Source organism: Schistosoma mansoni, assembly GCF_000237925.1.
Source record: "Schistosoma mansoni, WGS project CABG00000000 data, supercontig 0243, strain Puerto Rico, whole genome shotgun sequence".
NCBI lineage: Eukaryota > Metazoa > Platyhelminthes > Trematoda > Strigeidida > Schistosomatidae > Schistosoma > Schistosoma mansoni.
Window position 1 is genome coordinate 224,927 of NW_017386107.1, and position 12,712 is coordinate 237,638.

Sequence of the window (12,712 nt, forward strand, 5' to 3'; positions counted from 1 at the left end):
AGGACGAAAAGCGAATGTCCAGCACCTTAACCGGGTCGGTGGTCATGTTAGGTATCTTCTTCTTAAAATTCACCTTAGTATAAAACTCATTAGGAAGAGAGTCGAGAAAATTTTGTTGATAAATTGTTAACATGAATTTATAGATAAAACTTACCTTGATTAGACCAGATGGAAGGGAATGTGATAAACAACCAAGATTGAATGAAACCTCTTCACTTCATTAAGCACATAAAAAAGTAATCAAGAAAGTCAAACTAGAAATGCACAATTCATGAAAGCTGAATAGTCAAAATAAAGGAACAAACAAGCACACAAAAATCCTTCCAGGACAGCTAGCAAACTATCAGCTGACTGTTTAATTTTGCAAACAATCAATATAGAAATAATCATCTGAAGGAAATCTTTGATGTGATTTTAAAATGGCTTCCTGTAAGCTATTCGAAATATTGATTGAGGTCCGCTTGACTATCATGACCAGAGGTTGAAGACTGTGTGACATGACTCAAAACCGATCATTATGGCGTAAATGTATATACTCTTTGTGTTCCCTCAAACTGTGAGATTAAAATTACTTTACACCTTTCTTTCTAGAAACTAATTCTTTTTCCCTGTATCATATCCTTGTATACAATCTTTCTTTAATGTATTACTACCCTCTGAAGTAACTGCTTTTATAAATTTGGTTTTCATCTAGTTTTGCTGATAAGGCATGGTAACATCGTCCGATGTATAAGTGTTTGATCCTATGTTGTAGACGACTGATTTAAAATGTTTATCGTTCCAAGAGAAAAAGACTATTCCATGTACCGTTATCGACGAACACTGAATAACGTTGAAAAGAGTGAGTGTCATCAACGATTTAGTAAAGATGGACACTCAATAGCAACGACATCTTAGTAATACGGAGGTTAGGAAATACGTATTTGGGCACAGTAATGACAGTTTGGGGGTGTTAACATCTTGAATTGAAAACTTCGAGGGATCAGACATGCTCTGCGAATACCGTCCCGGCAAATTTCATAACTTGTTACAAATAAAAAATTGGGAATGCGCTAACACTCATAAGTCAAATGACGGTTACTGAGTTGATAAAATACACCACCAAATACAAGATATTGGCTTAGTGGTTAAAGTATTTGACTTTTAACAAATTAGTGGCAATTCTGAATTCACTTAAGTTCGGTCTGAAAACCTGAAAAGGATCACTCGTCCTCACATCTAAAGTTTGGTTAAAATATTTATTTATTTGAACACATAGATAATGGTACAAGGACGCACCAAATATGTTTGCGCCACATTTAATCATTCCATTTGTGTGAGGGCTGGAATACTGTTCGAACGGCCGAACGGAAGTAGGTGGTTTCTTTAAAGGGTCAATCCTTGAGCTATTGACCTAGAGGTCTAATCCATAAGGCAGTTGGGCGACGATAGGAGATGCAGTTCCATGGAAGCCGGTGACTAACAATAGGTTCATACGCCAATTGTTCCTTCAATATCCTGAAGCCTATGTGCACCATAGGTTTGAAATGGGGGTTTCCCAACTCCCTCAAGTAGACTCTCCGTGTCCACCAATCCAGTTGAAGCTTTAGACAATTCACTTCTCGTCCTGTAAATTTCGTAAAGGACACCCTTGCGGCGAGAAGGCAGCGAATAGCACTTTCCTGGTAATGGCTGTATGCATGTGTCCATGTGAAAGTATTTGGGGAGGGAGAGCTAATTCTCACCACCCTCAGCCGTACCAGAGCATTTAGTAAACGAAGCACATGAAAACTTAACAACTGAATGATTTTAATTAGTTGATTAGCCATGTTATTGAACATTACGTATGGCAAACATAAATTCAGATCAGTTAATAGTAACCAAAAGAACACACAGGGTGACTTAAATCCTGTTGAAAATGTTTACTCTGAACTCTGGGATTTAATCCTACTAATAACTAGGGTTATCGAGGTTGGTAATAATAAACTAAATGTATCATTAAATATAAGGGATAATATGGAATTTTCAAATGATTCTCATTCATTGATAAATATAATGAGTGAATCCATTAAGATTAACTGTTGCTAACACTCACCCTTCAAGAAGGCATGAAAGACGTCCCAACAGTGTGGAATAACAATAATTATAAGCAATTATAACAGAAGGATATAATGATTGAAAATCAAGAACAGCTATAGGACCATCAATGAAAAATACACTTTCTGGTTCTAAATTTAATGGAATTCCTTCTGGAGCAAGTTGATGAGCACGTTGTGTAACACTTGGACTAGGTAAAATAAAGTTTGATTGTCTTGCAATTCGACAGAGAAGAGATTCAACTCTATACTGAAAGATAGAATCAATACGAAAGAAATGTTACGGCTTAGCACTTTTGAATTACACTAGAATACAAAAATATTACTCATCTAATTATCGTTCATTTAATGAAAATCCAGTTATCAATAACTGATTTGTGTAACAGACTTCAACTTATTGTTTACATACGCTGTAGGTTATGGAGAATAACCACAGTGTCGGGTGTGAGATAGTTACGCTTCGAAGACAATGGAAGATGGCCGCACAAAATCGTGGATTGGTTTGCGTTGGATATTAACACCGTTTAATGCCAGATCAGTGGTCTACAAGTTAAGTGTTCGCGCGTGAGACCAAAGGTCTTGGGTCTGAGCCCCGCGTGTGGGGTTGTGGATGGGCACTGCTGAGGAGTCTCATAGTAGGACGAAACGGCCGTCTAGTGTAGATAGATAGACTTTTCCCACCCTCGGCCGTACTATGGCATTTTGTGGCGGTGTATAAACGAGCACATTGAGTTACATAAATCATAAGCAAATTAATAATTATTTATTCAACAAACCTGAGAACCACGAGATAGAACATGATAGAATTCAATGCCAAATATACGAGCAAATTCACTTGTTCGACCAATTAAATCTAAAGTATTCAATAATCTTAGATTTACAATAGAACGACGTATCCAATAGTCGATTGTGCGCCAGCTACTCGAGAGAGAGAAAGAAAGTAAAACAGTATCAAAAATGTTGCTGGATCATGACCAATCATTAGAAATGGTGAGCTGTTGACTTATGAAACAGTTCGTCAATAAAATGACTGATTTCTGTCAACTTTATGACCGCTATCGATCAAGTGTGAAAGAACCGAGCACCGTATCGACTTGACAATACCTTTTCCTAACCACGAAGAGAGGTATTCATTAACTCTTTGGTTCGGTTGTCTGGTTGTGCGCCCACAGGAGCAGCTGAATTCATAAATACACATAGAAGTGGCATAACCAAGCAACTTATCCTTTAGTTGGGGAATCACCACAGATCGGGTCGAGTACGAAAGACAGAGGTCGGCTGCATTAAACGTTCTCTTCACTGCTCTAGTCAGTCTATCCCGTAGTATAATGAAACAGTTAATATATTCCAACTAGTCATGACTTCAGCCAGTATACAAATGCAAATCTTCATCAAGTTTCAGTTCTCATCTTGTAGCTATGTTCATAAACAGTTAGCTAATAAGAGGTATTTTGTCAAGTAGTTAATGTTATTTTGCCCAATCTTCGTTTATGGTCAAGTTTTTTTTTTCAAACAAGTTATCAATACAACAAAATGGTTAAATAAAACGACACTGCAGTGCTCTGTGCTTTATACTATATAGTTACATGGGGTTCTATAATAAATTTGAAGGAGGTATGAAGTGAAACGGTAGAAACAAGAAGTCGATCAGATTATGAAATATAAAATAACGTGTGAACTAGTTGCTTGATACTTTTCGTGCCGAATCAAGAGATCAATGATGACAGATAGAATAGGTTACTTACTAAAAGGCCAACTGTAATCAACAAATATACACTAACTAGTATAATTAACTATTTTGATATCCATGAAACGAACATTGTAGTGTGACTGATTCGATCTGAACAGGTATGCGCTTTTGTATACGTTCTCTTAGCTTTCAACTTGAGATTTGTAGGTGTAATTATTCAAGATACTTCAGGTAACACAGTCAAGCTACATGGTCATTCACGAGACAGAAGTTAACAGTAATGTGTATGGCAAAAGCTTATATAAAATAGATGGAATGTAGCTAGTAGTAGAATTCAGGACACGCGTTACGTCCTATTCGAAGTGGCCATCAACTCTGGGATGCATGTATAACCAACTAACGAGTTTCAAATAGGACGTAACACCTGTCTTGGATTCCACAGCTAACCACATTGCACTAATTCTATATAAACTAGACAGTGCAAAACAAAACTGATGGTTTGCGGTGATTTTTTGAAAAACTACGATGAAATTAAGACGGTAAAACACAAGTATGAAGATTAAAATTTCCAAGAATGAATTAAAAGATACATGGTATACAGAGAGTAACTAGGAACCATATATTGTGATCAGGTCACCAGAATCAAATATATTTCATTTAAAAACAGACAGATTCTTCCATTTCACCTCCGATTCAAACTTTTTCTGAAAGAGCTTATTAAGTGTATCCAAGCGACGGAACTTAACGTCTAGAAGTCGAATTTCTAGGTCCTGCATCGTTATCCTCACCCTCATACTTTGCCAGGTCTCGATAGGAAGCACATACCAATGACAAAATATGATAAGTCCTTAAAACAAAAAGATGACAGAGGAAAATAGTATACGACATCCTAAATTCGGGGTCAGATATCACAAAAAGAACTCCTCATGCTATATCATTGTGCAGTTGACCTTTAATGAACAAACTAACATCGCACCAGTGTTCAACGAAAAATAGATTGTCGAACAACTTTTTGGTATTTGCTATTCTACGTTTGTTTCTATCTACTACTTCACAGAATGAATGGATTATCACAGCTATATATTTACATGTGAATTGTTAAATGAAATTTATTCACCATAGGCAAACCAATTGAACATACCGGTTCGCTCCATTCATATTCATATACCATTCATTCAACTGTGCAAATGTATAACGAGGCATAAATTCTTTCAACAAATGATACACTACAGTTTCTACACTGTACTCGTATAAACTGATCTACGAATTAAAACGGTGAAATTAAGAAAAAAAATAAGTAAAAGTGAACAAATCCTCCTTTTTTAAAAAAAGAAACCCCATGAAATACAATTCCTAAGTTACTATTATTCTAGTAGCGAAACAGTGATAACGTAGAAAATTACTGACCGTTGGATGTCGGCTCAGTGGTCTAGAGATTAAGTGTTCGTGTGTGAGGCCGAAGATCTTGGGTCTGAGTCCCGCATGCAGGGTCATGGATGTGTACTGATGAGAAGTCCCATACAAGGACGAAACGGCCGTCTAATGCTTCCCGGTTTTCAAACGGTCGTCTGGCGTTGATCAGTTCATGATCTCAATTAAAAGTTTATTTCTATTTTCTACATGTGACTGTCTATATATCGAAAAAAACAACGATATCTAAATTCCTCCAGATGGATGTAGACTGATCGTCCCCTCAAACCCTTAAAACAACCAAAACCGATTTTTAAGAGTCCCCATATTGCCTCGAATCGGAGTTCGCGGTTTACGACCAAAATTAAGGTTAGAGTTTTAATCACTAAATGACATCATTTACGGTGTAAAACTGAAATGTCGACCATATGGATAAGTGGATTTCGTCCAGTAATCCAAGAGGTTCCATGGAATTCATTCGCCCATAAAATATGATGCCAATAAGTTAAGATTCGTTTCACGACCAAGTGTTTAAAGTAAGAATTTAGGAATAGTGACGACTCGTCTGTAATATAAAAACCTTGAGTGCATGAGTCTACATTCATGTTCATCCGCTAGTATGAGACTGCATCTCCTAACGTTGCTCTACTGCCTAGTGAATTAGGCTTTTGGGTCAAAGGCTCGAGGATTGATTCTCTAAGAAAACTACCTGTTTCGGTTTAGACACTCAGGTAGTATTCCAACCCTCACACCAATCGAATGGTGAACTGTGGCGCAAATATATTTGGTACCTCCTCGTACCAATGTTAACGTGTTTACATAAAAATAAAAGGATAAATTCTATTATGAGTCCTTTCTTATTGAGAATTTAATTGACAAAATACACTCAGATACATAAACAGAGACAAAGATGAAAGTAATCACTAAATCTTACTTCGTGCATTAAAATCCTCCAAAAACATAGAACAACACGACCGGGACAAGCGAACGGACCACCAGTACGCCCGGCAGATGAATCACATGGCCATATGCGACGATAATTAATATTAGCATTATTAGCATGATCCGACTGTTTGTTTGTTATTGTTGTGGAATACAACGGATTGCATGGACAATTACATAGGTCATTTAGATCATTAACAAATTCTTGGGTATTAAAGTGCCATGGGCTATTTCTTTCAGTAGCGGCATTTAATGACGGTGTTGTTGGTGGTGTTTGAACTATTTTAATGCATTTATCAATACATTGATGACAATGAGGGCAGTTTATAATGTCTAAAAAAAGTCAAATTGAACAATTGATTTTGTTCAGATTGCATTTTCAGAAATGGGTAGTTTTAATTGTGAAGCTATCTTTATCTTTCTAGATGATCGGATCAACACAAACTAAATCAGATATACTTCAACCAATTTTGAATCATTTCCCCCAAGGGCTCCAACTACTGATTACTATTATCGTGTAGAATCCAACCAAATACTTCACATCTACTGATACGTTTCAGATTGATAGTCGGTGAATTTATGGACTGATGTTTCATATTGGTTAAGCAGGCTCTAGCTTTCTCCACGTAGTTTGATCAAGATAATGCACTTTCCAAAGGTGGTTAGGTATGTGTAACACATTTCTTGATCACATCAATTGACGAAGGTCTATAACCACATAAAAAAAACTTGTCTCTTTTACATTGGGTTCTAAGACTAACCTCAGCACGGTTACTCTGTCGTCTTATAATGCACGATCAATGACTAAAGATTTCTGTTTGAAGTACTGGTAGTACTACAAATATTCAGTACTTTTAAAGATTAGGTTTCACAGTCTTCACAGAGAGGTCTGTTGCGCAAACACTACACTCACTCACTAATAAACAGATGGATATTCCGCCTATTTTATAGGTGATGTAATTTGTACAAACCAAGAGACCTTTGAGGATCTATGATGAGATTTAGTCAGCTATCAACCCGTTAGGGCTAATGAAGTGATTAACGAGCTCGATCATTTCACTCCTTACGATTACATTAGGCGTCGACATAGACCAGTCAGTCCTGAAGCAACATTCTGAATATGAGCAAGAGACAAAATCTTTCATTCACCGAGATCAAGTGGTACTTCCAGTAAAGTTAAATCAAATTACTACCGTCTTGTCAGTAGGTTTTAATAATTTTGAGCAAATAATACAATTAGCTTAAGATTACTGAAGTGACTTAAAAAGGAAATGTAATAATCAGATGGTGATAATAAGGAGTATTTCCCAATAACGCTATTATTGTATGTTCTAAATAACCATATAAGATACTCATTTGAAATGATATCATATAGAATCATCAAGCAAGCACATGAATACTGACAGGATCAACCAGTTTGTTCACAGTTATATAATATACCCTTATGGGCCAGGGTAATCTTGCACTGGTTTTCAGGAGAACCAGACACCATCCAGACTTTCACGCGGCAACCCAAACAGTACAGCTCAATCCCGTTAAACAGGAGAGCCAGACACTGTCCAGGCTTAACCCAAGCAGTACAGATCAATATCACCCTATAGGAGAACCAGACACTGTATAGGCTTCAACGCTACAATCCGAACAGTACAGCCCAATCATGTGGCACAATCACTCAGGTACCAAGCACCCTGGTGGAGCATTCACACCGTTCATATACACATTCACATCCCGTGTGTAAATATTCCGATCAGTGATCGCGTAAATCAATTATGCACAGCATGAACAGACCAAAGTTGACCCATTCCACCTACACGACAGTCAAACTCATTAATGTTAGCAATGGCGATATACCTTACAATGCTCCAATGACAAAAGCCCTTGAGAACACTGAAAAGCAACCACCAGTATAGAATCATAATAAAATAATTATATTCTTACTTATTTACACTAACCTGATGCTAAGCGTGACAATTCTCGAGTAAAGGTACGCCGTCCAAGATGATTGGCACGTTCAACAAGATAACCCCATGAAAAACGTTCAATGTCATAACCAATCAATATTTCAGGGTCGAATCTAGATAGAAATTAGTTTTATTTTAAAAGAAAATCAATCTATATTATTTTTATATCACAGTTTACATCATGGATTAATTTGAGTTGAAGAACTATTAAAAACCAGAAAGTGCTGAGTAGTTGTTTTGTCCTACTATGGGACTATTCAAAGGTAGACATCCACGACCCCACTGGGGTTCAAAACCAAGATCCTTAGGTCTTACATGGAATACTTTACCTTTAGTCCTCTGAGTAGTAATCTAATGGATTATATGTCGGTGTACTTTTACCTCGTTCGAAATTTAAATCGTGGTAAATGATAATTGATTCCTCTTTTTACGAGGATTCTTAATAGTATATGACATGGAGGCTATCATTTCTATCCAATTTTTTTAAGATAATACTTATTAGGATTGATTGTCTAATATGATATTCACTTACTGATCCATTATATGTATGAATGATTTTCTGATCCTAGCAAAAATCTGATAGACATTAGTCTGATTTTAGATCAGTCAGTTAGCTACAACGTAGAATCAGGCATATATATGCATCGGTCTAAGTTGTCATGCCTCGTTAGCACAACAAGATGAACACCGAATTCATAGTTAATTTAGTGGTGGTAATATATATAACATGAGATGATCGTCAACAAATGATCTGCTTCGATGTTTAGTTCAGTTATTACATAGTGAATTTATTGAGTTTAAGAGGTATATATGTTTATTTACTTAAAGAACTGCCCACTTATGTATAATGACAGTAAGATCCATGTGGAGATTCCTCTGATACAAACTTATGAATATTTATCGATTAAAATGGTAGTGACATGTGAATTGTATACGCTTAGTTACTGTCTATTCCTAATATTCATTATGTTCAGTATTGTTTGTAGATTCATAGGAATTGAAGGTAGAATACTTACCAACAGAAAAGTGAAGGAAAGAGAAGAAAAAGAGAAAAAACAGAGAACAGGATCAGAAAAATGCTGAAGTATGTAAAGTATAATTGAAGAAAGATATGCAAATGATGCATTTAATGTAAGATTCTCATATAGTTCAATTTTGCATAAAACAATAAATTGATTTACTGTATCTGAGATTTTGTTCACTACAGGTACAACTGAATTTCATACTTATCACATAAACAAATGGAAAATATCAGAAGGGGTTTTGTGGATATTCTAGTGATTTTAATAGTTGAGATCATGAATCCATTGAAGCTAGACCACTATGAAAGACCTCGAAGCACTGAATGGTCGTTTCGTCCAATTGTGGGACTCCTCTGCAGTGCGCATCCACGATCCTGCCTCACGAGATTCGAACCCAGGACCTATCAGTCTCGCGCGCGAGCGCTAAACCTATAGACCACTGAGGTGGCCGGTATCTAACGGTGTTAATGTCTAACTTTAACCGATCCACGAAATCGAGCGACACATCCACCACTGTCTTCGGTGAGTTACTATCTCACAACAGATCTGGTTGAACTCCACTGGTCACTACTGCTTTTCACTGGAACTCCAGGAAATACTTCTTGAAGCCAAGCAACTAGTGAGCATATGATCATTATCAGAAAAGGTTTGTGGATGGAAAAGACAATCCAATTCATACAATATAAATACAAAAAAACACATCTTAAGTTACATATATACTTACGTTTGAACTAAATAAACAATCCAAGAGATTAGATTCCATTCAGTGGAACACCAAATTATACGAGGTATTATATGATGTAATTTATGTTTTTTATTACCATAACCAAAATTTGTTAAACCATGAGTATAGTTATTAAGTGATTCAGAATGAATTAAAACAAATAAATCAATATGATAAGCATTATCCATAGATTCCATTGTATAAGATTGTTGTGGACGTAGAAAACTAAGACAAGCTATTTGAATTGAATCAAAGATTGGATCTGGAATAAGACCACATTTTAATAATGATCTTTTGATTAGATTTGATTGGGTTAATTTATTTAAATTATTTTGATTAGATAGAGATTGTGATTTGATTAAACGACTAGAACAATGTAATTCGAGGCTGGCTACAGTTGTATAGTCAACCTAAAATTCGAAAAAAAAAACAATTTGTAGAGGGGTAAAAAAAGATGTATGATAATGAAAAGATAACATTGTAAAAACACATGTACTTCAGTCTGTCTAGGATTGAGATAATTTTTGGCCTCCAAATGCCCTGGTACGGTTGAGGGTGGGGAGAGTCCGATCTCCCTCTCGAAATACTCTCATATGGCCACGCGTATATAGCCTCTGTCAGGAAAGTCCTACTCACTGCCTTCTCGCACCACGGGTGTTGTTTACGAAATTGAGAGGACGAAAGGCGAATGTCAGACGCTTTAACAGGGTTGGTGGACACGAAAAGTTCAACTAGGGGAGTTGGGAAACCCTCATTCAAAACCAATGGTGCACATGGGCTCCTGTATCCTTAGGGAACAAATGGCGTATGAATCAATCGTTGGTCACCGGCTACCATGGGACTGCATCTCCTTAAGATGCTCCACTGCCTTGTGGGTTAGACCTTCAGGTCAAAGGCTCCGTGTGTGGTGCCCTAAGAAAACCACCAGTTTCGGTTTGGGCACATGGGCAGTCCATAAGGCAGTGAAGCAACGTTAGGAGATGCAGTCTTATGCTAGCGGGTGAACATGAATATAGACTCATGCACTCAAGGTTTTTTGTAATACAGACGAGTCGTCACTATTCCTAAATTCTTACTTTAAACATTTGATCCTGAAACGAATCTTAACTTATTAGCATCATACTTTATAGGCGAATGAATTCCATTTGTTTGCTCAGGATCATGGAGCCCATGTGCACCACTGGCTTGGAATCAGGGTTTTCCAACTCCTCTAGGTGGATCATCCATATCCACTAAGCCGGTTAAAGCGACGGACATTCACCTTTCGTCCTCTCAATTTCGTAAACAACACCCCCACCACGAGAAGGCAGTGAATAGCACTTTCCTGGTAATGGCTGTATACGTGTGGCCATGTGAGAACATTTCGATAAGGAGAGCTAACTCTCTCCACCCTCAGTCGTACCAGGGAATATTAAAGAAAGCAGCAAATAACATCAACGTTAAACAATCACTGTATCAGAATTATTACATACACAAATGTATATAATTTATCACAATTGCATACCTGAACCGATGAGAAACAACGTTGATTTGCACCTTGATATAAAACACTAACAGAATGATCCGTTGAATGTGGTGTTGCATCAATAGATTGTTCATGTTCCGATGAATATAAAAGTGTCTGATAACCGTCAATAGCATTTTTTTCATCAATACTCGATGATATCAGATCAACAGTTGTACACTGTAAAAATATTATATAAGAGAACTGCTTTAGGAGTAATGTATTATATAAATATATTTTAATTATAAAGTGAAGTCAGCACAAAGTGGCTATCAAGACTCAGTAGCTGAAAGCATGAAACTGATTACGATCATCAATGTAGCAGGTGTGATGAGGAAACTGTATAAATCTGAATAAGATAAAGTAGAACCAAAGTTCCATGATGATAAGATTATTTGGTCGGCCTAAAGTCATCGCTCAAATAATCACCACGTTAACATTTTCAACATACTGTAAATACAAATGAATTGCAAGGAACATTATTCAGTAAATAGAGATCCCGACACAGCTTGTCCCAAACATCTGGCTTGTTAGATAACTCATATCTTATGATGGGAATCTAATCATTAAAACCACTGGATTGCCATTCAATGAACACACGATTCCAACTTTAAACAATCCATGACAGTGTGACAATTATCTAACACCAATGGTAACGACTGTCATGTCTGGACTCCCATGGTCACAGCATACACAGTTGTGGGGTGCGCACAATTGGTTCCCTAATTTTCAATGATGTCCCATTTGAATTAATATATAATGAATAGCATCTACAGAATAAAGCAATCTCCATAAAACTATTCAATTTAGAAAATAAAGTCCAAAAACAGTATCAGGGTATCCATACAGGGAAACAGATAGATAGTAGGTACGTCAATTGAATACCAACATTTTGCACTGTAAGCTCTTTTGTTGACTTTCCAATGTACTGTAAAGTTGAATAGCCTAGTTTATTCGTTACACTGTAAACTGGATACAATTGATCCTGTCACTGAAGGCTAAAGAGTATGCAATCATTTACTAACAAGTAGAGACTAACTAGCGATCTGAGTTACTAAACGACATCATATTTGACTGTGAGGTTGAGTTTCAAGTATCGACGGGATGTGCAAGAACTTTCGTCTAAATTTGATCAAACAGTTTCACAAAATTTGGGCGCCAAGTTGATCTGAGACATTAAAGAGTAGGCATGTATTTGTAAAATCTCACTGAATGAATACAAAGTAAATCCAACGTTTCGACTAGCAATCTAGTCCAAGCTTTTTCAAGGAAATATAATCAAAAATCAGAAGGGGTTTTGTGGAGATTTCAGTATTTTCATAGTTGAAATCATGAGTCAATTGAAGCTAGATACCACCATGGAAAACCTGGAAGCTTCGGACGG

At 36.7% G+C, this 12,712-nt stretch overlaps 1 protein-coding gene across 1 annotated transcript in view; it reads right to left on the bottom strand.

Moving 5' to 3' along the window:
* Positions 1-12,712, bottom strand: part of Smp_125680 (DNA polymerase zeta catalytic subunit, putative) — a gene marked incomplete at both ends in the record, with an annotated part of 34,296 nt that overhangs the window by 20,764 nt on the left and 820 nt on the right. The window contains 8 exons of the mRNA XM_018791065.1: positions 1,142-1,218; positions 2,097-2,325; positions 2,852-2,993; positions 4,907-5,025; positions 6,110-6,450; positions 8,070-8,191; positions 9,825-10,234; positions 11,329-11,508. Coding sequence (XP_018647369.1) covers positions 1,142-1,218; positions 2,097-2,325; positions 2,852-2,993; positions 4,907-5,025; positions 6,110-6,450; positions 8,070-8,191; positions 9,825-10,234; positions 11,329-11,508 — 1,620 coding nt within the window. The remainder of the gene's footprint in view (positions 1-1,141; positions 1,219-2,096; positions 2,326-2,851; positions 2,994-4,906; positions 5,026-6,109; positions 6,451-8,069; positions 8,192-9,824; positions 10,235-11,328; positions 11,509-12,712) is intronic.